This window comes from Spermophilus citellus (genome assembly GCF_964194105.1).
Source record: "Spermophilus citellus genome assembly, chromosome: 9".
Lineage (NCBI taxonomy): Eukaryota > Metazoa > Chordata > Mammalia > Rodentia > Sciuridae > Spermophilus > Spermophilus citellus.
The window spans coordinates 52,528,160-52,554,813 of NC_138191.1; the positions used below are offsets into that span (position 1 = coordinate 52,528,160).

The 26,654-nt window shown below is 36.0% G+C and overlaps 1 protein-coding gene across 3 annotated transcripts in view; it reads left to right on the top strand.

The window, feature by feature from the left end:
* PLPPR5 (phospholipid phosphatase related 5) overlaps positions 1-26,654 on the top strand; it is a 288,814-nt gene that overhangs the window by 71,479 nt on the left and 190,681 nt on the right. For all 3 annotated transcript variants that reach the window (XM_081308331.1, XM_081308333.1, XM_081308335.1), the window contains exon 2: positions 15,068-15,142. In XM_081308331.1, coding sequence (XP_081164457.1) covers positions 15,074-15,142 — 69 coding nt within the window. In that variant the 5' untranslated portion in view covers positions 15,068-15,073. The remainder of the gene's footprint in view (positions 1-15,067; positions 15,143-26,654) is intronic.

The following is a 26,654-nucleotide window of genomic DNA, read 5'->3' on the forward strand; positions in this document are numbered from 1 at the left end:
ACCAATAAAAAATCTTAACGTCTCAGTGCTTATAGTGCCATGATTCACATCACCAGACGGCTTCCTCTGCATTCTAGTGTTACTCCTGGCTTTTATCATTCCATAAATCTCTCTCTTTTTTCTTTTAATCTAGGAAAAACTTGGCAGGTGGACATGCACTCCGCTTCTGGAGCTCCTCGAGGCTGTAATCTGTCATGCCAGCCCCTGTGACCCTTAAAAGTTTGGTGGTTTCCCCTGACCCTAGAAATCTCACCATCGGTGTGACACTTGTGTGTCTTCTCCCACTTTCTAGGGATGTAGCAGAAGACGCTTTCTCTCCTAGCGAGAGAGCTCTGAAATTTAGTTCCTTTAATATTTTTGTACACTTCACCTCTCTGATGAATGTAAAAAACTATAATTTTTGTATTCCATCCATCTTTTTAGTTGGAAGCAATACTGTCTTGTGATTTTCTACAAAACTGAAGAAGGAAATCTTACTTTAACCGTTCTGAGTCACTATTTTGTCATCTCTAAAAGAAGAAATTTTATGTGGATTTAAATATAGCATGTGAAAATTACTTGGCTTGGTGCCTGACATTGGTAGGTGCCTGATAAATATTAATGTCCTTTCTCCATTAAGTTGGATAGGGTGGGATGTCATGTAGAGAAATAAACAGCTGTGTGGGTTTTGTTTGAATAGAATTTGCAAGGGGTTAAGTTTTGAAAACACAGATCATAGATTAACAAAAAAAATATAAAGAAAAATGGATTTTTTTTCTGCTTCATTTCTTTCTTTCAACCCATGTTTATAGAATGCTTTCTTAGGACTTGTGCTTATGATAGTTATGGTTCTTAAAAGAGATTTCTAAATCAGAAATCTTTTAATTACCTATAAGTGTGTTTTTTAAAACCATATCAGTGCAACTAGTATATTCTATAGAAGCGAACATGTTTATTTTAAACAAGAAGCATAAGAGATGACATGGAAATTGTGGAAACAGCACCAAATCTGACAAAAGAAAAACCTAGGGACCAAATGAGCACAATGGTTAACAAATTAAAACAGGAAGAAGGCCTTCTGTAATCAAGGATAGAGGACAATGATTGCAGTGTAGGTACTTCAAGGGAGGAGTGAATTTATGAACACTTTGCTATCTATTAGAGAACTATGGGTCAGGGTTGGGATTCATTCAGTGCTCCTGCGGGCACGAAACCCTGCAGGAGCTTTCTCTTCATGGTTTGCATCTACTTAGACCAAAAGGAATCTACTTGTTAAAACTGTTTCACTCTCACCAGGGAAACCAGATGGGTGACCCCAATAGGAAGATGAAACAAGCCTTTATATATAAAGAGAATTGTTAAATGGAATAATTACATGTTGGGGTATGTCGAATTTTCATATCATCCACTTTCATTGTGAAAACCTGATTAATAAGACACTAAAGCAAGACAGGGAATAAAACACAAAGGCGAAAAGGAAGAAAAGAGTCTCTTGTACATTTATTTGGGTCAGTAACAAGCTAAGACCTCAATGAAACGACATCCGGTGGGAGTGGGGGCAGAGGTGGACTTGTTCACTTGTGATCTTGACCTATCAGCTAGTGCATGAGGTTTCCCAGCAGCTGACAACACTTTTTCATCTCTCCCTGGAGGCAGCAGCTGGGCTCCTGTCGGGATCCTCTAATACTTCCTGCTCAATCTGGGAACATTTAATTAAAAAAAAAAAAAAGACTCAAACAAACCATGAAGTGTGTGTTCGGGACCAATACTTCACGCTTCCTACAGGCAGTCGTGCTCTTGTCCTGATTTCATGAATGACAGTTGTGCTGTGTCATCCTGTGCCGCAGCCATCTCAGCCCTTCTCTCCTTCCTCTCTTCCTGTACTCTGTGGAAAGAAAGATGCCATCAGCAGTCTATATCTAGGTAGCGCTCCAAAAACAGGAGTCTCTTGATTGTATGGCTTGCTTTACTGAATACAGCTCCATATATTTTTTTTATTTTAAATTGTACTTATTTCATGCTCTTCTATTTGTGTCAGTCACTACTCTAGGAAACACAAATAGAGTCTGAGTGTTCAGTTTATGTCACTGACTTGGTTAGCTATTTCAAGACCTACCCTTGATCGTCTGTTTGAAATCATAGATCCTTGGGCTTACCTATATCCTCGCACTTACCACACTGTATTTTAGTTGTGAGAACTGATGGCACAGTAGCAAGTACATGGACTTAGGTATTTATAATACCAGATCAATATCCAGCTGTTTGACGTTGGGCAAGTAACCCTAAGACTCACTTCTTTCACCTGTAAAATAGTATAATAACAAGATTTGTGTTCTACCTACTAGCCTTTTGAGGAATAAAGTACCAAGCCGAAGCAGAAGCTAACCTTAGAATTTTTTCTTCTTCCACTCAATTCAGATTCTTTTTCTTATTCAATACCCTTTTAAGACTCCATTTGGGGCCAAATAGAGCATCATAGTTGCATTGATCTCTCAGGATCCATGTGGCTTTTCTCTTGTCTCTCTTATACACATCTTTATTGTGTTCTCCAATTTGTTCTGGTTTGAACATTTGAGAAACCCCGGTCTCCGGAATTTAGTCAGGCAGAAGAACCAATCTTGTAATTTGTGAGTGATATCTGAGACACCCTCTGTTTTATGTCCCTGTTTAAGGCCTTTGGTGGATTCTTGATGGTGACTGTGGTGTTAGAGATCCGGAGGGAGGAGATGGTGGAATTGACTTCCCAATGAATAAAAAAGAATCACTACAGAAGAAATGTGAAATATTCACAAATGTAAAAGTGCCAAACTCCTTGTGCTCATCCTGGTGAGCAATTTCTGAAAAGATTTCCATATTTCCAGAGAATAGACAGGAAGAAGTCTCAGCCTCTCTAGTGAAAATTTACCAATTAAATGTCAACCCAAGGTGGTCTTCTCTATTCACTCACTATTTAACTAGCACTTAAAAAGGAAGCAATAGATAATGCATGAGAAAAGAGTCCTCAAAGGAGCCCAAGATCCTGAACAAGCACACATAGGCTTCAGCCCCCACCTACACTCTTACAAGTTTCACGAAGAGGTGGGCCATCCATAGGGAACACTATTGGCAAAGAAACACTTAAATTTCTCTACTACTACTTAAATTTAGTCTCTTACTCCTATGTCATTCTAGTTCTCTGAGGAGTTACTAACCATCACATGAAGAAATCTTTTGCCTAGTGTAGTGTAGACCTCTGATAAGCCAATGATCTGGTTTCCTCTCCCCTGGTCTTGCATCTTACCTCTTCAATAGCAAAGAAGAAGGAGTCTAGAATACACATGCCAATGAGAAAAGAAAGCAGTGCTGGTCTCCTCTCTCTGGTGAGCTGTTCTAGCTTTCCCCTTTCAGGTCTTCCTATGCCAAGCAATGCCCCATGGGCTCTCTCACCTCAATCTCATGCTTGGAGTCTACTCTGTAGCTAGGCACTAGAGGAAAGCCAAAAAGACAGAGTAATGACTGTGTTTTCATTCAAGAAGTAGCAGAGTTGGCTGTATTTTATACCAACTTGTAGGGAAAATTTCATCTAAAAAGAGAGATTTGTGTCCTGAACTTTAATTCATTTCTTCCTTGAAAAAAACTTTCAATAAATATTGTAGTGCTCTATGTATATATTTTATCTCTGATTTTTTTTTACTTTTCTGTTCTAAGAAAGCATGTCAAGTTTTTTTCCTCAGTCATTGAGTTGGCTTTCTATAGCTTCAATTCTGCTGCTTATGACCTCAACTGTGATTTTTAATTGTTCATATTTCAAGTTTTCTGGCCTTTTAAAAGTTATTTAGGCCTACTTATATTTACTTAAGCAATAATTTATGAAATCCTGACTTATTTTAATGTACTGAAGATTGACTCTTAGCCAATTTTAGCCATAAGATCATATAGTTGTAGCAAACAATTACTTTATATTTGGTGATGACAATTAATGTTGCTTAAGAAACTTACAATACAAAATGTTTCTACAAGATAAAAATTCTGACCCAAACTCACATTAAAAAAAATTTTTCAGGAAAAAAAAAACAGCAATAATATAGGATAGACATTCGTCCAAGAAATAATGCAAGAATTTACAAAAGATAAGGAAAAACACAAGTCTCAAGAATAAAAGTAACAAGAAATATATTTTTAAAAGGCCCACACTTAGGTACATAATCCTAAGTGGTTTTTTTTAAAAAAAAAAAACAGGAATAAAGAGAATATCCCAAAAGTTATGGAAGCATTTTAGAATAAAGTTGACTATCTACAGAGAACTGAGAAATACAATGACAATGTGTTTTCAACGGCAACACTGAATGAAAAAAGAAAATGAGACAGGCCTCACTGAAGAAGTTTTACAATATTAGCAAAATGATACTTACACAAGAATGTGCATAAAATTTCTCAGTAACATCTTCACTAAGTTTCCAACTGCATGGAGATTTTTTCAATGAAGTTGCTAATAAAGATCTGCCTTTCCTGCCAAAAAGCATAGAACAAAATTCCTTGCCAGAGGGATTATTGAGGGACTGTTGAGTAAGCCAGGGGAACTATTGCTATACAGATAATAAAAGGATTGTGTGTGAGCCAGCAGGTGAACAGCCTGGCACTCAAACCCAACAGAGTAAGACTCAGAGTTGCTGTACCAAAAGACCCTTTCTTAGCTACTGTAAATTAGAACCTTTGGGGAAAGCAAATCTTTACACAGATTCTAATTTATGTATTGAACTCACCACAAATACATAAGCAAAGTCATCAAAGTCTTAAGCATCCTCAAACTCAGGTGGTATATAATCATGTAATAATTAAGATAAAATTGTGACAGAACACTAAAAGAAGACTAAGAAGGCCATGCATAGAGTTTCCCTTAGAACCCTAAATAATGTCGTAGTTGCCAAATGACATATACTTAAGAGATTCTACAAATAATTTACTAATTTATAATCTATAGGCTTTGATGAAGCCTGGAACAATATATACTAAAATAATAACAGGATTTACCTTTGGATGATAAAGCTATGCAGTATTTTTATTTTCTTCTTTATGTGCATTTATAAAAAATAATACATGCTTTTACATTCAGAAAAAAATGTTCTTTCAACTGATAAAATAGAAATTAGGACTATTTTCATAATTGTATATTTAGACTGCCATATGAACAAACTGACAGAGGGTATAGGACGAGTCTAATTTACACCAGAACAAAGTTCAAAGGACAAGGAACAGCCTTTCGGTGCCTTTTTATTCCCCTCTACAAAGTGATGTAGTCTAAGTATACCTCACAATTTCTCTTCTATTGAGGAAAAAAAAAATGCTACAGCAGCACTTTTGTGACCACAGCTCTAAAATTGCAGCAAGACTTTCTGATTCACTGGAAAGCACCCAATGTCTGTACCCTGCTGGTATCAGCCACACTGTTCCACTTTTCAGAGTAGGCTATTCAGTTTCACACAAAGCCTAAAGACATGGTTTGAGTTTTCAAAATGGTGTTTGTTGAATTCCCAGGTCTGAAATTAAGATTTGTGAAAGAAAAAAAAAATTCACGTATTCTGTTAGGTGGCAGATAGCATTCATTCCCAGCTTCTTCCATCTCTAAACAGAAGTTTTAGAGAGGCAAATTTCTCAACCTTCCATGTTACCAGTTCTGGACTTCTGATTATATCCTGGCCATCTGGAGGTGATGTGCACATTTTCTTAAAAACTATGTCTAACCCTGTCCAACCCTATCTTTCTTCCTGTCCCCCAAATGCAGACATGATAAAAAATAAACCTACTGGCCTGGGATGGAAGAGTAACATGACAGAGGAGGCTGATCTTCAGCCCAGAGTTGCTGCCTTATCAGCTCCAGACTATTACTTAAAGAAAAAATATAATTCTTTTTGTTGTTGTTGTTTAAGCTGCTATGATTTCAATAATCTAATACAAGAGCTTTAAATTGATGCATTAGCAACAGAATTGTCATTTCTTGAGATGGTCAAGTTTAAACACTTTGGCATATTTTAGAACTCACCATGAAACCAGTAGCATTTTATGTTACTCTCTCACCTTCTAGAAAGCTGACACTCATATTTAAAAACTTTAGAAACCTTGTGATTTAAAAATCAAGATGAAGAGCTTGATGAAAATAAACCATTTTATATATGTAACTCCTCTCTCTTTAAGAAAACCAATGCAGCATATACAAGACATTGTTTCCAAATACAGTCCCAAATTGAGAGAGTGGAGTTTAGAGCCTCAACATATAAATTTGGTGAGTACACTATCCTGCCCATAAATGCCTAAATTGTTGGAAGCTGGTAAAAGGATTATGTAGCCAAATATTCTCTGAAATTAGACATAACCCATTAGGCAGTACCCTAGAGCACACAAGGTTATTGGAGTTATTGAAGATTTTCATCTTTTTGTGAGATTCTTCAACAGAAGCTGCAATCAATAGTCAATGCAGTTATTTTCTTGAAGAAGGTTTCTTCATATTTATGCAGTACTTGAGGCACAAAGGAAAACTTAATGAAAATCAATTAATACAGAATAGGGTATTAAAACAATACATAATTGCTAATAAAATGTAGAATATGATAGGGGTCTTTGGCAATTAGAGAATAGCTTTGGTGCACACAATTATATTAACTTTTTCTTGAAAATATTATGTGACTTTTTTCTATGTATACTTTTAGAACACAATAATATTACAAAATTGTAATAATGTCCAGTCTCTTCTCAATTATTTTGCATTAATGATGAATTGCTGTAGTGAAATTAAGCCAAATCTCTAATCTTCCCTGAGTCATTTCTAATGGGATGCATTATTTGATTTGAAGGATTAAAAAAGCAGCAGATTTACCTTCCTAATTGTGTTTTTCTGAGACTAATAGTAACATTAATTAGCATTCCATTTGTACTTATAAGGGAAAATGACTCTAGAATTTGAATTTGTCACAGTTATGCCATAGGCGAATTAAGTATATTTTTCTGGGTATTAGTTTACATGTGAAAAAAAATTAATTTCCCCTGAGAGGTGAGGGGACACTTCCAAAATACTTTGTATTTGAATAGTTTGAGTAATTTGTTCGTCTTTTCAATCTATTTTATAGCATATAGAAATTTTTTCAAAATTATACGGCTAATTACAGTTCTTAAAACCACCCCATCTAATAACATTTTCTCATAAAAAACCTTTTTACCAGATTTCAGTTAGCCCCCAAATCTGCATAATTATATAATGATTGAATCTGAAATGTATCTGAGATACTAACACCTAAGTTGATTTTTGTGGACCAGTTTGGCATTCATGGCACAAATCTGAAACCATACTAGAAGGGTCAGAAGAGACATGACAATGTCTACACCGATGGGTGAACTCTAGAGTGGATTATGAGAAAAATAAATAAATAAAACTGAATAACCACTTCTAAAATTGTCTTCTCTATGATTTTATTCCATTAAATTTTACTGTTATATATTCTTACTGGGGTGGATATTTATTTCTTCACAAAAAAATATTCATCACTACTTTCATTATCTAATATGCCAATGAATCACAGTTGATAATTATTGTAGTATGTTTCTGTGTAAAAAAATTACTTTGAGCTGGGGGCAGTGGTGCACTCCTGTAATCCCAATGACTTGGGTGGCTGAGACAGGAGGATTTAAAGTTGGACACCAGCCTCAGAAACTTAGCCAGGCCCTAGGCATCTTAGTGAGACTCTATTTTAAGATAAAAATTGAAAAGGCCTGGAGATGTAGCTCAGTGGTAAAGTCCCTCTGGATTCAATATTCAGTACAAAAAAAAAATTACCCCCAAATTTGATGGCTTAAAACAATACAGTCTTAAAATTTTGTGGACTAGGAATATGGGAATGATTTAGTTGGGAGGTTCTGGCTCAAAATCTGTCTTGTTGTTGCTATCAGGAATTGGCAGGAACTGCAGTTATCTGAAGGTTTGGCTGTGGATGAAGGATTTGTTTCCAAGACTCTTTAATCAAATGACTATATGCAGGAGGCCTAGGTTCCTCACTGGCTTTTGGCAGGATGCCAAACGTCCTGGCCACAAGAGTCTCTCCTCACAGTGTGGGAGACAACTTATTCCAGATCCAGCAACCCAGGAACAAGTGGAGCCACAGCACTTTTTATGACCTAGCTTCCAAGGTCACCATCTCTTCTTCTATTTTCCTGTCATCAGAAGTGAGTCATCAAGACCACCATATGCTTAAGACAAGGGGAAGCAACCTTCCCTTATTGAAAGGAGGAGCCTCAAAGAATTTGTGAACATGTCTAAAATTGACAAACATATGTACTGTTAAGAAACACTCAAGGTTTTTTCAAGAAAGCAGAATAAAGAAGGTTGCTTTCCTGGAGGCTCCATGGCATGAAACCAAGAAAGCAGGTAGGCAGCTTCTCAGCAAGGTGGGTGAAAAAAAAGGTAGGGAGGACTTTACTGGAATTTAATACTGGACATTCAAACAGATCAGGGAGTTAAGAGGTGGGACATAATTAAATAAGTAAGAAATCCCAGTGCTATAGCCACTGCTACAGCCAGAGACACTAGTCAGAGCAGTCTCCACAAGCATGATGGAGCAATAAGGGAATTTTAGGAACCTGCATCTGTAGGAGGCCTGAAGCATGTATGGCTATGGAGAGTCTAGAGATCAAAGACACTGCCCAACTAAACTGAAAGGCACACTGCACAATATCCGTGTGCAGGAAAGAAGCCCCGTCTCTCCAGTTGCTTGTGGAGGACAGTTGCAGCCATGGCACAGGGCTGGCAGTTGAGGGAAATAATTCCTGGCAAACCCAAGTCTGGCCTGAAATATAGGTCTGGCAAGCCTACACTGCATGACATAGAAGGTGCCTAAGTGACCTAGGAGAAAATCAAATGTAGAGAAAAATTTACACAGGGGACAACTGGTGGTGGAAACCTACCCAGCTTTCGACCTCCTGCTCCAATCCAGCTGCATGCAGGACTGGTAGGGAGAGATGAGCCTGATCAGGAATTCAAAAGGGTGGGTCAGGAGAGATTGAGTTTGGAGACTGAACCCAATGACCAGAAAACATGCAGTCCATAGGTGACATAGTGGACTAAAAATTTGGCTCCTCCATCACACCAGGGAAACACCAGAGATCCCTTGGGTACAGTCTTCTAGCATGGACCAGAAATTGCTGGGCCCTGAAGTGTTTGATTTAAAATCTCCAGACCAATTGGCATTCAGCAAAGAGCCTGGAGTCTACCTGAGCCTAAACCCCACCTCCAGGAGTTCTGTCTATGGGATTAAATATCTCACTTCAGTAACTCCACCCTGAGGGTGAAGCAAGCATCATACTTCAACCGACACTGCTGAAAAGGGAAGCTGAGAATATTTTGAACTCCTGTGGAAACTATTATTTTACTTTTCATCAAGATCTTATATTTTTCTGTTTAATCGTGAATTAATTGTTCATGGACATTTATACATATTCATCTTTTTTCCTCATTTCTATTATTTTTAAAACCAGTTATTTTTCATGGATCAGATTTTTGAGGATTAGGGTACTTAATTAGTATATTTTGTATTTTATTATTTTTATTTATTATTTTAAAATTTTTTATTATATATATATATAAATTTTTTTCCTCACTTATTTGTTTCCCTTGATTCTCTTTCTCTCTTTTCTTCTATGGACAGCCAATCTCTCTTATCTTTTTCACTCTTCCTTTAAGTTTTTATTTATTTCTTTTCTCCTCCTCCCTTATAATCATCACATTCTCCATCACTCTTTTCTGTCCCTATTCACCATTGAAATTGTAAACCTTTTTGCAAACTTCTAGAGTTTATGAAAATAGAACATTAATAGTCTTATTGATGCTGATAGCAAATGATTTTTAATGTTACTTTTAATTCTTTAAAAAAATTTTATTTATATAATGACACAATATCTTTACTTTATCTATTTATTTTTATGTGGTGCTGAGGATCAAACCCAGCGCCTCACATGTGCAAGGCAAGCACTCTGCCACTGAGCCACCACCCCAGCCCTATTACTTTTAATTTTAAAAGGTTCTTTCTATATTTTATTTCTCAGTGATAAATTAGATTTGTAGAAAATATTCATTGATTTCTCATCTTGGAATAAAATATACCAAGCTCTGAAAGAAAATAGATGCAATCCAAGAATATTGTACCCAGCAAAACTAAGCTTCAGATTTGATGATGAAATAAAAATCTTCCTTGATAAATAAAAGGTAAAAGAATTCACAACTAGAAAGCCTGAATTGCAATACACAGTCAACAAAATATTCCATGAAGAGGAAATTAAAGACATAAGTGGAAACCAGCAAAGGGTGGAACTAACCTAGATAAATATTCAATGAAAGGAGAAACTAATTCAAATTAAAAACCCAAAAGAAATAATAATGACAGGGAATAAAATCATATCTCAATAATAATATTGAATATAAATGTCCTAATCTCATCAACCAAAAGACTGGCAGATTGGATTAAAACATGAGATCCAACTAAATATGGTGTCTCCAAGAGACTCACCTCATAGACCAAGACATTCACAAACTGAAAGTAAAAGGATGGGAAAAAACATCATTCACACGGGTCTTGTAAACAAGCAGGGTTTTCTATCCTCATAGCAGATAAAGTAGACATCAAGCCAAAGTTAATCAGAATGGAGAGAGAAGGACATTTTATACTGCTTAAAGGAATCATATATCAACAAGACATAACAATCATAAATATTTATGCCCTAAACAATGGAGCATCTATGTACATTTAAAAAAAAAAACTTCTCAATTTCAAGAATCAAATAGACCAAAACACAATAATAATGGATGACTTTAACACACCTCTCTCACCATTGGAGACATCCTCAAAAAAAAAAAAAATGAAAAACAAAACTAAATAAAGAAGCTATAGAACTAAAAAATGCAATTAATAATTTAGGCTTAATAGATATATACAGAATATTTTATCCATCAATGACTGAATAGACTCTCTTCTCAATAGCACATGGATCTGTTTCTAAAATAGACCATAACTCAGGCCACAAATCTACTATTAGCAATCACAAAAAATGGAGATATTACCTTGCATTCTATCAGATCCTAATGGAATTAAATTAGAAATGAATTAAAATAAAATAAGATAAAAAATAGAAGCTACTGTAATACATGGAGACTAATTAATACACTACTGAACCTACAGAATGGGAGAAAATCTTTGCTCCCTGAACCACAGATAGAACACTAATCTTCAAGATATATAAAGAACTCAAAAAACTTAACACCCCCAAAACCCAAATAACCCAATTAATAAATGGGCAAAGGAACTGAGCAGATACTTCAAGAAGAAGAAGAAATATGAATATTCAACAAATATATCAAAAAATGTTTAGCATCTCTAGCAATTAGAGAAATGCAAATTAAAAAACTACACTGAGATTTCATCTCACTTCAGTCAGAATGGCAATTATCAAGAATGCAAATAACAATAAATGTTGGTGAGGATGTGAGAAAAAAGGTACACTGGTGGAACTGCAAATTGGTGCAACCACTGTGGGAAGAGTTTGGAGATTCCTCAGAAAATTTGAAATGGAACCACCATTTGACCCATTTATCCCACTCCTTGGCATATACCCAAAAGATGTAACATCAGCATACTATAGTGATGTGGCCACATCAATGTTTATAGCCACTCAATTCACATAGCTAAGCTATGGAACCAAACTAGGTGCCCTTCAACAGATTAATTGTTAAAGAAAATATACACAATATAATATTACTCAGCCATAAATAAGAATGAAATTATAGCATTTGTCAATAAATGTATGAAAATGAAGTGAAATAAGCCAATTCAAAAGAATGAAGGCTGAATGTTCTCTCTGATATGTGGATGCTAACACACAATAAGGTGGGAGGGCATGGAAGAATAGGAGTTCATTGCATTAGACAAAAGGGCATGAAGAGAAAGGAGGGGGAATTGGAATAGGAAAGACTGTAGAATGAATTGGCCATAACTTTCCTATGTTCATATATGCATACCTGACCACTATAACTCTGCATCATGTATAACTATGAAAAATGGGAAGTTATACTTCATATATATTTTAGATGTCAAATACATTCTACTCTCACTAAAAAGAACAAATAAAAAATTTTAAATAAATAAAAAAAAAACACTCAGATTCAATAGCAATTGAAATTCAAGGACAAGGTCATTTAGACTTTAGCCATAGGTACATATGATAGAATACATTAAATATATAGGCAGAAGACATTTCTCAAAAGTTCTTCAAGAAAACCAGATATAGCTGAGGATTTATCTTTGCCTATGTAAAAGAGCAAACATATTTTTTGATTCTAAATCATTGTATACAGACCTTTCATTTATAGTTAACTCATTCACTGCTACTATGCTACCATTCCATTTAGTTTTCAATTGTTAGTCTCAAGTTGTAACCTGTACAGAATTATTTACAAAAGCCAAATCCACTAGTTCTATAAGCAGTATGACAAATTAGTATACAAAACTCATCTAAAACTCTTTACTACCATTGCGTTAGCTCTCCCAGGGAGAGAACCAAAAGCAGTAAAAGTAATGTCTTCATTTCAAAAGGAGAACTATGTTCCTCTCTACCAAAACCTAAAACTATTTGAAATGATGTTTGCAATATACTATCATCATATTACTCATTAGTGTCCCTCCAGTTTAGTACAGATTACATTTTATTTTTCCCACTCTCTCATTATACATTTTTAAATCTCATATATTTTATATTTAGAAAGGAGGGAGGCTAGTGTGGCAGGGACTGCCCCGGGGAACACTGGTTGATCCTACTGCAGTGTAGCAGGTGCTAAGGGTCACATCCTGCACAGCTGAAGCAAGGAGTTCTGGTTATCAGGTTCTCTCCCCATATGCTTACCTTACATTTTGGGAGATCTCATTTCATTTGTTTTTCATCACCATCAATTAGAAGTAATTTTTTTATGGCAGAACTAATTCACAGTCAAGTCTGGTTTTCTCCCAGGACTTATATGAAAGTTCTTCACAAAGAAGTTTAGAAAACCCTCTACCTCTTTCACATCTCCCCTGCACAAAATCTCAAAGACCAGATATTCTCTTGGGTCAGCTCTGTCCACCCTCTTTCAAACAATGAGACTGCACTCTGCTTTCCATTACCCCATCCCTTCAGCATTACCATTTCTTTCCAAGACTCTGATGAAGGAGGAAAATTAAAACTATGTATACCCCCAAAACAAATAAACAATTTGAACATATAATTTCATTACATAGATTTTTTAACCATTATGCTAAAATTGAAGAATATGTCTGTGTGTGTTTGTGTGTTTGTGTGTGTGTGTGTGTGTAGAAATATTAAATGTTTTACAATGAATGTCATTCATGAAATTCAAAAGCTCAGGCATGCCATGAGTCTGCAATAACAACGTTTTATTTGGTTCTAAATCATTTGAAAGATTTAAATATTTATATTTAGCACAATGCTAAGTGCTAAAAATAAAGATTTAAAATAAAGATTTAAGGTGTTCCTTAATCTTACCAATTTGCTTTTGCAGTAACTGCAGTTGCTGCATATGCAATGAAAACCTTTTTAACTAAGTGTGGGTGGGCATATTATATTCGGGGAACATAATGTTCCATGTAAACACAATGTTTATAATTGTGAAACATTGTCTTTATTCCATTTAAGTTTCATGACCACAAAAACCTTCTCTTAAATTACTGGGGTTCTTTCCTTATTATCATAACTGAATTATTATTCTTTCCTTATTATCTTTCCTTTTTATCATAAGTGAACTATTATTCATATGTTTAAGGTGAGTATAAGCCAGTGGGACATTAGAAAATGGAACAGGAAGCAAGAACAATTCTTCAGTGTGTAGAGCTGTCCTGTTCATTGCAGAACATATACCGTCCCTAAAGAGCAATAAAGATCTAACCCATGATAGCAACACAATTTTCATGAACAATTTCAGATTTCCTCTCAAGTGAAACATTCTACTGAAAGTTACTGAACTATGGGGGCAGAGCTGTGGTTTGCTCCTCTCAGTAGGCAGGCTGATCTCAAATGCTTACAGTAATTGAACTTAGAATATACAACACAACTTTGGGGCCTGGTCATGATACAGCATTATAGGGAAAAAATTATACTTTTCATCACTTCACTTTCATCTATGAAGGAATTTAAATTGTTTTTCCATTTTGACGTTTCATATTTTTTTCTGCTTTAATGAGTGGTAGGTACAAATTTATTTTTAAACACCATTCTCTGCTGGTAATTCAGTATAACATCTGATTTAGACGAAGTTCTTCTGTTTTTTTGCCTACTTGGCTATCTGAAATAGATTTAAGTATTATGTTTTTTTTTTCTTTAATGAGGATCAATCTCAAAATGTTAATTGATAATTTTGATGAGATTATTTCACTGTCTTAACCCATGCATGTATATCTATCTAATAAAGTGGTTTTCTTATTAAGAAAATTTCACTCTAAAATTTCCAAATAGTATAGTAACAATAATTTTCAACCTCTTTGGAATTTAAGCTTCTGCAGAACTCGGAATTAAAAAAGAATCTTCCTTCTCCAACATATTCTTAGGGAGAGGAGTACATTTGGAGGGATTATTGACAAGTTTACTGATAAGAGGCCATCTAAGGAAATGTTTAATATTGTGGAAGTATTGTAGAAAAAGCAGGCACGGAGCTGCAGGCGATGGTGTAGCCATGGTGCCCAGGGAAATCTAACACAACCTTCCCAATCATAATTCCTGTCTCTCCAACAGGTTCAGTCAAATATTAGGTATTCGTGCCTGCACTAGGATGAAGTGGAAACGTTTGATAATTTCTCAAGTCAGAGGCAGCATTTAAAGAGGAAGCATCTCTGTGGATGCTAGATGCAATACAAGTGGAAGATACAGATATTCTGACATTCCAAAGGGTAACTCAGAATGTAGGAATGTTAGTTCCTGGTAAAGACAAGGTTAGATTTGTAATGAGAATGTATTGAGCCTCCATGGAGCATGTGGCTACATACAAGCTGGATTTCACAATCATTGTATTCTTTTTTTCCTATGCCAACAGGAAAACATGCTTCCAAATCCCCAGAGCCAAGAGTGTAGGAGCAACACCATTTTCCCCTGCTTCATCTTTGTAGAGGTAAGAAAACTCTGGAATTTCACCATTCCAATATGTATTATTCAATAGAAAAAGTAGTATTAGAATAATAGAATAGCGTACCTTCAATATCTACTCCAACTATTCCCCTCTACACATTAAATCTATAGAAACCTACTAATAGGGCATTATGTAAAATTTTGGATGTGTAACCGACGTGATTTTGCAATCTGCATTTGGGGTAAAATTGGGGGTTCATAACCCACTTCAATCTAATGTATGAAATATGATATGTCAAGAGCTTTGTAATGTTGTGAACAACCAATAAAAAAAAAAGAAACCTATAGTATCATGGGCTTATTTTAATCTGAATTGTTTCTTGGTCACAGTGATTATGAACACAGATAGTATATTTGCATCATGCAGAAAGGTCTTTTTAGATCTAAAGTTGTATTTTTATTGCCTCCTGGATGCATCTCTTTGTATATACCTCCATTTTTTAATACCTACCACTCTTTCTACAAGCTCTTCCATATTCCAGTATTTCTTAGCCTATTCTAGAACTATTCTAGAACTTAGTAGTGTTGACTTGATTTTATTGGTTCATGTAACTGACCCTAAATTAACCAGCAAGCCCTGAAGCTGTGACAAAATGCCTGAGAAAATCAATTTAAGGAGGAGTGATTAACTTTTGGCTCATGGTTACAGGGACTTCGGTCTATGATAAACAGGCTTTATTGTTTCTGGGAATGAAAGGAAAGTGACCACAACACTCGGAGCAACCAAAAGATCTTTATTGCAGCAGTGCAACAAAGAGAAAAGAAGGAAGGAAAGAGAGAGAAAGAAAGAAGAGAAGAGATGAACAGGGAGAGAGCAAGAGCAAGAGAGAGATGGAGAGCGCGCGCAAGAAAGATAAAGAGCAAGAGAGAGAGAGCAAGAGAGAGAGAGCAAGAAAGAGAGGGGCCTGGCAGGAGGGAGTTTTTATAGCCCAAATCTAATGGGGCCTCTGGGTCTGCAAGCTGCCTTGTTGGCCCCAGTGGGGTTGAGTGCTCAGCCTTGAGCGGGACTTGACACAAACAGGTGATAAAGGACCAGATAGAGGGGCTTTGAGTGTGTGGGCTATCTTGCAGCCAACATCTGTTCAGCCTGCCCTGCAGACAACACAGTTCAGCCTGCTCTGCACCCAACAGGGAATATGGAGAGGCAGAATATCATGGCATGAGGACATGGTGGAGCAAAGCTAATTACTTCATTATGACTACAAAACAAAGTGAGAGAACTCGTTTTTATAACAAAACCCCTAACCCCAAACCCACTGTGCTGTGAAATCATTAAGGGAAAAAAATCCATTGATGAGGTCAGAGCCCTCATGAGCCAACCACCTTCCAAAGGCCCCACCTCTGAATACTGTTGCCTTGGGAACCAAGCCAACACATGTGCTGTCAGGGAACAACTCAGATTCAAACCATAACAGAGTTTTCTTCTTGTTTGATTGCTGCAATAGCTTTCTAGTATTGTTCTATAAAATGATCCAAGGCAATCTTATGAACTGATAGGCAAGCTTTTCAGGACAGGAGGGAAGGGAGAGTGATACGAATCAAACTTTGACATTATTTAAAATGTGTTTAAATGCTTTAAGACTATAAGAGGTAAAACCCTTTTATTAGATTTTTTAAGTGCAGTAAAAATCTACAAGTTAGATTGAATGAACTATTTTTAGTATTTGTAATAAAGGTCTTTAGCCTAAGTATGAGCAACTTTCATCTAAAAGTAAATAAACTGACAAACATACTATAGGAAACACTTTCTTTACAATTGAGTTATAAGATAACTATCATTGCTGTTTCTACCAATTTTTCTTTCATGCAGTGGAAAACAAAGGTCATAACAGTGGAAGGAATTTGGAAAGTCAATCTGTATACAAGCAAAATAGGTAGAAGCTACTAGGTAGCTGAATAGAGCTGGCCATAGGGAGAATAGCTATGAGAGATTTGTGCTATTTAAAGTTCTCAAGATTAGATAGAGCAGGAGAACTGGAGCACAGCGGGATAAATTACAACCTGTAATGCCAAATCCCATTGTTCTTTAAACTGAAACAATTCTGGTATTTGGGGAGCCGGTGGATGTTTTTAGAAGGATTATAACAATTGGAAAAATGCTTTAGGGTGAATTGGGGACATTTGCTAAATTATTTGTGGAGTGAATCCAGGAATCTAGACAGAGAGAGAAAAATAGCTGGGACAGAAATGGGGAAGGATGAATGATGACTAAGTTTGTTAACTATTAGGTGCTATTTTAACTGGTGTTAATGTATGAACTGAGATTATTGTCTATCAATTTATTTTAGGTGATATTAACTTGTGCCTGAACCCAATAAACTAGGAAGCAGATTATAAACTTTTGCATTAGCCTTCACCTATGTATTTAACTTTGCCTAGCTAAGGGAGAAAATAAATAAATAAACAGCATGTCTGTTCTCTCCTGTTTCACCACAAATAAATTTTTATTTAATTAGTTATACATAACAGTAGAATGCACTTATTTACTTTGATATACATAGATGGGATATAATTTCTCATTTTTCTGAGTATACATATTGTAGAATCATATTGGTTATACAGTCGCCTATATACATAAAGTAATAATGTCTGTTTCATTCTACTACCTTGGATGGTCAGAAGTGCGGCCAAACTAGCAGGTTCCCCTGAGGGGTGATGGGAGATTGGAAGAAAGAAAGTGTCAATACACACAGATCTTTTTTTTTTTTTATTGTTGGTTGTTCAAAACATTACATAGTCCTTGACATATCATATTTCACATTATGATTCAAGTGGGTTATGAACTCCCATTTTTACCCCAATCTTAAAGATAAAGCTGGGGTGGGATGGAGCACTGCTCTCTGATGGAGAAGCAGGTCTAAAGAATTATACCAGCAATCTTTATTATATATGTCTCTAAACCAGATTAAAGACTATGCAAGCATTATTCTTTGTATTCATATTCTTTGTATTCATGAAAGTTACAGAGTTAGCAACAGTATGCAACTATTTTCTCAGTTACATTCTACAGTTGCAATGTCCAATGTTAGGAGAATTGTGCAGCTCTCAAGAAAGTCCATTGTTTAAAATTACTAATTTTCGAGCAGATTCAGGAGCAGCAGAACAGGTGAAACATTGTGGTTATCTTAGCAAGGAAGTTCCTTCATTCCCAGGAGCTGCTGTTATAAGGTAGAGGCTGATAAGACTCTAGGATGGAGTACATCTCCATAGCAACCAGGCATCCTATGCCTTTGCACAGAAACTTTCCCAGTCACCAAGTATGCCACAGCCACGAAGTCATCAGGGATCCCAGTCTCAGACACTGGTCTCCCAGTCACTGTCACAGCCCTTCACAACCCACCCCATCCAATTCATACCCAGCATGGGCTCCCTGCCCAATGAACATAGAAGCCAATAGTGAGGCACCAGGGTTTTACAAAAGAGAAAGCTTTATTTTTGAGGCCAAGTGTCAAGGAGGCCAGGAAGGGAGAGAGGAGAAGCTGCTTGTTGCTTGGATGGTCAGAAGTGGTATCAATCATAATTTTAGGGTTCTTTGGCACAGATTGTCATCTTGGATTACAAGTTCACTTTTTTGGGGGGGTGTTATCATGTTCCACACTGGAGATTTTGAGCTTGTGACAGCCACAAAAGTAACTGACTGGAGAAGCTGGCTTCTGCAAGTGCCCATTCTTGAGAAGCTGGCTTCAAATCTTCCTTGAGTAGATTCTGAAGGATCTTCCTAAAAATAAAAAAAAAAAAATTAAAAAAAAATAAAAACCGTAGGCACTTTGTTTTTAAGGAATTGTGTCTAGATGTGTGGAGACCTTAACTGATTTTACTTGATAAGATAACTAAGACTGTAAGATGACACTGACCTGGTGTCCTGCACCTTTATGTTTATATAGCTCCAGGGTTTCAACAGTCCCATGCAGTTTTGCCTGCTTGCTGCCCTTTGCTGCAGCTTCCCTCTCTCAAAACAACAAGATAAAACCAGCAACCGGATTCAGCCTCAGCATCACCCCTCTATTCTTAGTACTATTTCTTTTTCTTTAAAAACAAAATAGGACTGGGGTGTAGCTCAGTGGTAGAGCAGTTGCCTAGCATGCACAAGGCCCTGGGCTCAATCCTCAGTACTGCAAAATAAATTTAAAACAGAAAAAGAAAATGACTTTCAATGTATTCCCCCGCCCCGATTTTAAAATAGGAAATATTTTAAAGCTTAAAAATAGATATCATCATAATGTTTTTAAATTTTCATCGATTTGTTTCTATTTATTGAATGATTTCTGTGTAGCAGGGATTGTTTTGGCACTGGAAAGGCAGTGATGATGAAAATAGATAATCACTCTTTTACTCATTGATGTTATATTCCAGCAAATATAGAAAGCAGTGAACAAATAATTGAGTCAACTATTTAGGGCATCAATTGTGATTGGTGTTATGGAGAAAAAGAAAGCAGAGAATGAAGACAGTGTCTGTTAGTAGCAAGTAGAATAATTTTCTTTATAATGTTGCCACTCATAGGTAGTGTCCATTAATACTGTGGCATACAAATCACCATAATTGTTCTTTTTTAAATTCATTTTTTGTTGTTAATCAATACATTGACATAGTTTGAAAGGTCAAAAAGTTTTAGAAATTCACAAATACTTGCAGTCTACTAATTGTGTGTTTTCCTCCTACCAAGTAACTTTTTAACCTCTTTCATCACATAACATGTATATAATGCTGTGCTGTGATGTATACATTTTAGATACCATCTATGGACCCCTTTGTAAGAGAATGAAGACTTTAGCTTTTATAATCCCTACTCCTTTTCCCTCCTAGTCCTTCTCTGACAATGGATGTATCATGACTTTTGACAAAATCTATACACAATGTTTTTGTTGTTATTATGACCATGTAACTTCTATTCAGATATGGTATTCTAAGGGTGCATTTCCTTTCTTTTACAACTGTTTGGTTTTCTTGGAGTTAAAGGTGGCTTCATTATCTTATTTGCTTAGTTGTAAAATATATTTGACTAACTGGACACATAACTCTGTAGTTCTGTTAAAAATATCTTACTATAAACCAGGCATGGTGATGTATGTCTGTAATTCCAGTGGCTAGGGAGCCTGAGGAAGGAGGATCATGAGTTCAAAGCCAGCCTCAGCAATTTAGGGAGACCCTGTCTCAAAATAAAAAATGAAATGGCTGGGGATGTGGCTCCTGGTTATGCACCCCTGGGTTCAATCCCTGCTACCAAAAAAGAAAAAAAAATTCACTACATTTTTCTATGTGATCAAATGTATAAAACATCTATTTTTTTTGGTGTGTGTGTGTGTGTATGTGTGTGTGTGTGTATGTGTGTGTGTGTGTGTTTCTTTTCCTGCTGAAACCTCCCCAGGTGTATTTACTCTCTTGTTACACAATGTTCTCTTCACTCTGTAAGTCTGGTCTACGGCATGGGTCTAGGGACTTTGTCCTGTGTTGTTATTACTTGTTCCCTTGATCTCAGGTGTCCTGTTCTTGGTTCATTCTCCCACATTCAAAGAGAAAATCTTCCAGTAGATTGTGAAATATATATGGATTCATTTTCTATTGTTTCTGTTATAAATTATTCAGTTTCTGTTGCTTAAAACAACACAACCTTATCATCTGGCAGTTCTATAGATATGCAGTCTGACTCAGATCACATCAGGCTAAAATCAAGGTTGCCTTTCTTTCTCCAGGGGAGAATACCTTTCCTGTCTGTTCCAGTTTCTAGGGACTGCTCATTGTTTGCCAGGTACCTCCTCCTCCCTCTGCAAAGCCCTCAGTGATGGGTGCAGCTCTCACCCAGTATCATCACTCTGATCTCCTCTTCAGACTCCCACTTCCACTTTTAAGGACCCTTGTTACTACATCGGTCCCACCTGAATAACCAAGGACAATCTCCCTATTGAAAGTTCAGTTTGATAGTAGACTTCACTCCATCTGCAACCTTAGTTTCCCTTTGTCATTTATACTAATACATTCACAAATTCAAGGGATTACGACATGGATAATCTGTGGGAGGCATATTATTCTTCAAACTATGGGACACTTGGAAAATCTAAAAGTTTTCCTATTCTGTAAACATTGAATTAATAGATTGGCTGGATATGGAATTCTGTGTTAAAAATAATTCCATTCACAAAGTATAATTTCGTTTTCTTGTAGCCAGCAACTGCTCTTCAACTCAGATGCGCTTCTGAATCTCAAGAAGTTTTAAGAAACTCTTTACCACTGATATTGCAAATTTGACAATCACAATCACGTACCTTGTTTGAATATTTTCTCTAAATTTGGGGGCGCTTGGGCAAGATCTTTCTACAATGGAGACCATCTATTTCAGTACTGAGTGTTTTATTCTCCAATTTTTCACAATTATTGATCGCTTCCTCATCTTTCTCTTTTCTCTGTCTGGAACTCTTAGGGTTTAGATGTTGGACTCCTTGAATATCACACATATTAGAGATAGACATAGCTCGCTCTCTTTCTTTCTGTCTCTCTCTGTCTCTGTCTCTGTCTCTGCCTCTCTTTCTCTCTCATACACACACACACACACACACACACACACACACACACGGGGAGAAATTATATATATATAAATGTGTGTGTACAGGACCAAATGCCACACACAAACAACAAACACACATAAACATGTTCAATATTATTTGTTGTTTTTTGTTCACTCTTATTTACTGGAAGATTTTCTGAATTTATCCTTCAACATTCTCACTGAATTTTAAAAAATAAATCAGCTATGAAATTTTAATATCTAAGAAGTGAGTTCTGTCTCAATCCCTGATCATCCTGCTTTTCCCCTTGATTAATGGATATAATATTTTTAAAAGAAGGTTTTATTTGAAATTTTCTTCTGCTTCCTTTATTGTCTCCCCTTTTACCAATTTATTTCTTATTGTTATTGTCTTTTTTATTATTTATTAATATTCAAATATTCATTTGTTATAGTTTAGATATGATGTGTACCCTGAAAACTCATGTGTGAAACAATGTTAAAATTTTCAGAGGTGAAATAATTAGGTAATAAGAGCTTTAACTGTATGAATGTAGGGTGTGGCTGGAAAAACTAGGTCACTTGCAGGGAGTGGGGTTCCTTTAGGTTTATATTTTGTCCCTTGAGAGAAGAGCTCTCTCTGCTTTCTGGATGACATGCCCGGAGCTGCTTATCTCCACCATGCCCCGTCACCATGATGTTCTGCCTCCCTTTGAACTGAGAGCAGTGGAGATGGCTGTCTATGGACTGAAACCTCTGAAACTGTGAGCCCTAAATAAACTTTCTCTCCAATATGTTCTTGTCAGGTCTTTTGTTCCCAATGATGAAAAACTGATTAAAACACCATCCTGTTAAGAATAAGACACAAAAAGTGAAAATTTGGGTACAAGTTTATGATCTGTTGACAATTGTGTTAGACCACAAGTTGGAAAATAACATTTGGTGATATTTGATTATAAATAGCTTTATGACTGATAAATTCATACTCACTAATACTCTTTGGAGCACAGGATTTACAACCACCAGAAGTCGCTTTTCTCTTATCTCTTGTCTCTTACTCCATTTCATCACTATATTGTAGACTTTCTTGACATTACATTATTCGAAGTACCTATCACAAACATTTTAGAAAATAATTTCTGTACCTTTGAGACAAAAAAAATATGAAAGAACAGTTCAAGAGCTACTAATTTTATGGATTCTCTTGTACTCTATTTTGATATCACTTTTATTCCGTTAAATGGATTTCTTGTATTCTATTTTGATATCACTTTTATTCTACTTCATGACTTAGCCAACATCTGCTTTTAGACATTTTGAAGGAGAAATTGCCTAAAGAATAAAGAAATTAATAAGCACAATATGTCTTTTACCTTCTCTGTTTTGACATTTGCAACCAAAGTATTCTACTTTTTATTTCTCTAATTAAACAGAAAAAAATATTAATATCTCAAAGCTTATGAAATTTTTCTTTTTATAAATTTTGTTTCATATTTGATTGCCTTATTTTAGTAGTCACACTCAGGTATTCATTGTGGTCATTAGCAAGTAATTATAGTTAAGATTGTAAAAATAGTCATACTTAACTATATATTCTATTAAACAAGACAGAAAAAGAGACAACTCCTCTGATTTCTCTTGGTCCATTTGTAACTATTACTGAAACCCTATTCAAACCTAAAACAATGATAAATTTTGAGAACCTCAAAACAAATAGAAGTCCTATCCTTCTTACATTGAGATTGTCTCATAAGCAGGTTATTATAACTCTTTTACAATATTTTATGAAGCTTACATAAACATGGAAATTGGAAGAAAGCTTACTGTATGAAAGTAGACTATGTAGGTTTTATTAAGAAGGTTTTCTTTAAAGGCTACAAAGAATGTATTTTGGAGAGAGGGAAGAAAGATCATTCTAGTTTGTTTTACCATCAGAAAAAGAGAACAAAGGAAAGAATGTTTATCTAGTGTGGAAATAAAACAGGAAAGAGAATAATCAGGTAGTTTATTAAATGTTTCTGTTGGGAGAAGTGGATCTTAAAGTTTCATAGGTTATGCAACTTCAGTGTGAATGAATCATCATTTCCTCTCTGAACAGCAATAGAAACCATTAGGTATAGTCTTTTTAATGAAAATAACTTTATGGGCAAGGTATTTTTTAAAAGTTAAACTGGTGATTAGTATTCCAGAAAAAAATTACAGAGAGAGAGAGAGAGAGAGAGAGAGAGAGAGAGAGAGAGAGAGAGAAGGCTGGAGATAGGGAAACCACATAGAAAGATAAATTATTAAAGAAGTTTCATATTCATAAAATTCTGACTATCAAGTGATATGGTATGTAAAGAGAACATAATGTATCAAGGTGTTGTTTCCAAGGAAATATCAATACTCAATCAGTTAATAAATAGGAAAAAAAAGGATAGAGAATTTAAGATAAAAATTTCAAGCCTACAGAATTAACTTTAAATAATGGTAAGGAATATTTTCAGTATTTGATAGTATTCCAATATCGAAAATGTTAGATAGTATTTTAGCTAATATTGAAAATATTTTTAGTACAGTCACTGAATATTTCTTGCTTACATTTTTAAAAATTTTATTTTCAATTTAGAATGTTACCACTCTATTTTCTTCATTTTTATGAAGCTTCTGGTTCATCTCAGAAAAGCATCATATTTTGTGTTAACAACTCTTTAACTACTTAATGCTTTATATGTGTAACCAGATTTGAAAATCAGGATTGGGTCCTGTTCACCTGTCGTTGAAGACTGAACACCCAAGAAATGCCAAAACAAGAGCAAAATGTTTTATTTAATGAATAGAACAGAGAGAGAGAAAGAAAGAGACTTCTCTAGAGAGGAGGGAGTCCAGAGCTGGTGTCCCAGGGAGTGGGGGTGTTTTTACCCCTTTTATAAATTTTAGGTTTTCTTTCTTCTCTTGTCCCCTCCTCCAATTCTGCCTACTTAACCAAAAAGGCAGGAAGAGAGCCATCCAGGGGGTGCCTCTCACTATTTTCCAAATCTGCCCAGGAAGACAGGAAGGGAGCCACCCAGGGTTTACTCTTTAACAATTCCTTGTTGGGAGAAACAATTTCCTGGAGTCAGGTGATCTTGACAATAGTCAGAGGAAAGGGAAGTGCTCAGGAGGTATTAGCATTTTATTTCCTTTTGAATCAGCACCATCTTCCTGATCACTTATATACACTGACTGTCCTTTTGCTCCATTTCTTGTGCTTCTGAATACAATGCCTACATAATTTTTGTTCTGTTATGGGCGTTTAAATTTTATCATGTTGCTGTGATGTTAATAATATAGCATACTCTCATGTGAGATATCCTCAAATCAAGAAATGTATACCTAATTACATATGTGTTTTAAAATTAATAATTAAAAACTCATCTTTTATATTATTTTCAATATGGGTTCCTTACAGACAAATGGAGAACTTAAGCCCCACACCTTAGTTCCTATATCCCAATGAAAGAACATTTAGTCAGACATGAAAAGTCACGCAAGAGAATTTCATTACAAGTGAAAGTAAGGCAGAAGCAAGGAGCACTGTCAAATGAGAAGGAGAGTGGTTTATCTATAAACAGAAAATGACAATGGAAAAGTAATGCTATATCAAAATTTATTGCTGTATGATGTTTCCCAGGAGAACTGGAGTCCACCTTTTTCAGTCTTTACCAATCAGATGGTTCACTTCTCATTTAACTTGAGGAGGGAGTTTTTTGACCCTAGTTGGTCTTTTCTGAACTGTCATGGTATTCCTCCTATTCAGAGGGGGTTCATTGGGTCAAGTCCGTGTTAAGGAGGTGCTGAAGTCAGTGACAAGGCAAATTCATCTTAGTGTACCTGCACTACTAAAGAAATTTCCTTTCTAATAACATTGAGAAACTTACTGAAAGCTTGATCCTTATCTGTGATGACAATCTAATAGCAAGGACACTGTTTTGAGAAGAAGGAAACCGAAGTGTTATTGTTTTGCTAGCAAAGAAGAAACACAGATCTCCTGTCTCAGAGGCTGTGATTCTGACCCTGAGGAGGAACAGAAGGTTTTTAAAACAGGTGATCCAAAAGGAATCCTGTTTCTTGAGATTAAGAAGGAGAGATTAGGGAGGCAAGATCAGAGATGGAAGGATTAGGGAAAAGAGAAAGAGCATGTGCATTTTAGAGCAGCGATGGCTATGGTTAAAACATGAATTGGACCACTATTACACATCCCCATTGTCAATTTCTACATTTCATTCCTATGTAAAAATAGGTAATGGTGTTGGGAAAAGTATAAACGGCAGCCGTGCCCCAGAGAAAAAACCCCAACATGGCACCTAAGGACTTCTTCTTCCTACCTTCTTCTTCTCTGCAGTGGCGCAAAAAGTTCCCACCCTTGTGAACTCTCCTGCCAGCGCCAATTTCAAATCTCGCTGGCGGGGAACCTTAGCCCCAATGATAACTAATTCCTGGGCGCGGGAGCTGATATCTGGAAGAACTTTCCAATAAACAGGTGGCCTGCCATTTATCTAAGCCCTACCATCTCCCCTTTAGTTCTATATAAGCACACAGCTTTTTGCAATAAAATTGGAATTCTCCCGGCGAAGTGTCTTTGCGTGGGGAATTCTTTCAAATGGCATTGTCAAGCTGCTTTGTGCCAAAAGAGGGCAAATAGGGTGAAGTGACCCATCTCAAAGTCCTTGTTCTCTTAACAGATGGGGCATGGACAGTTAAGGTGTTCGGCATCAAGGCAGTTCAGAGGTCCCTGGTGGCAGTTGGCAGTTGACTAAACAAGGAATATAGAGGATTATGCTAGGACAACAATAAATAAGACAATAAAACATTACTTTTTTGTAAACAATTAGCACAAAAGCAATCTGTATTTTTGCCAGTCTTTGAAAACCATGAAGACAGTTAACTCCTTAAAACTCAGGGTGGACCCAACATATCATTGATTTGTGGGTGGAAGCTATTTAAGGCTTTAGAAATAAAGCAGAGTTCTTAG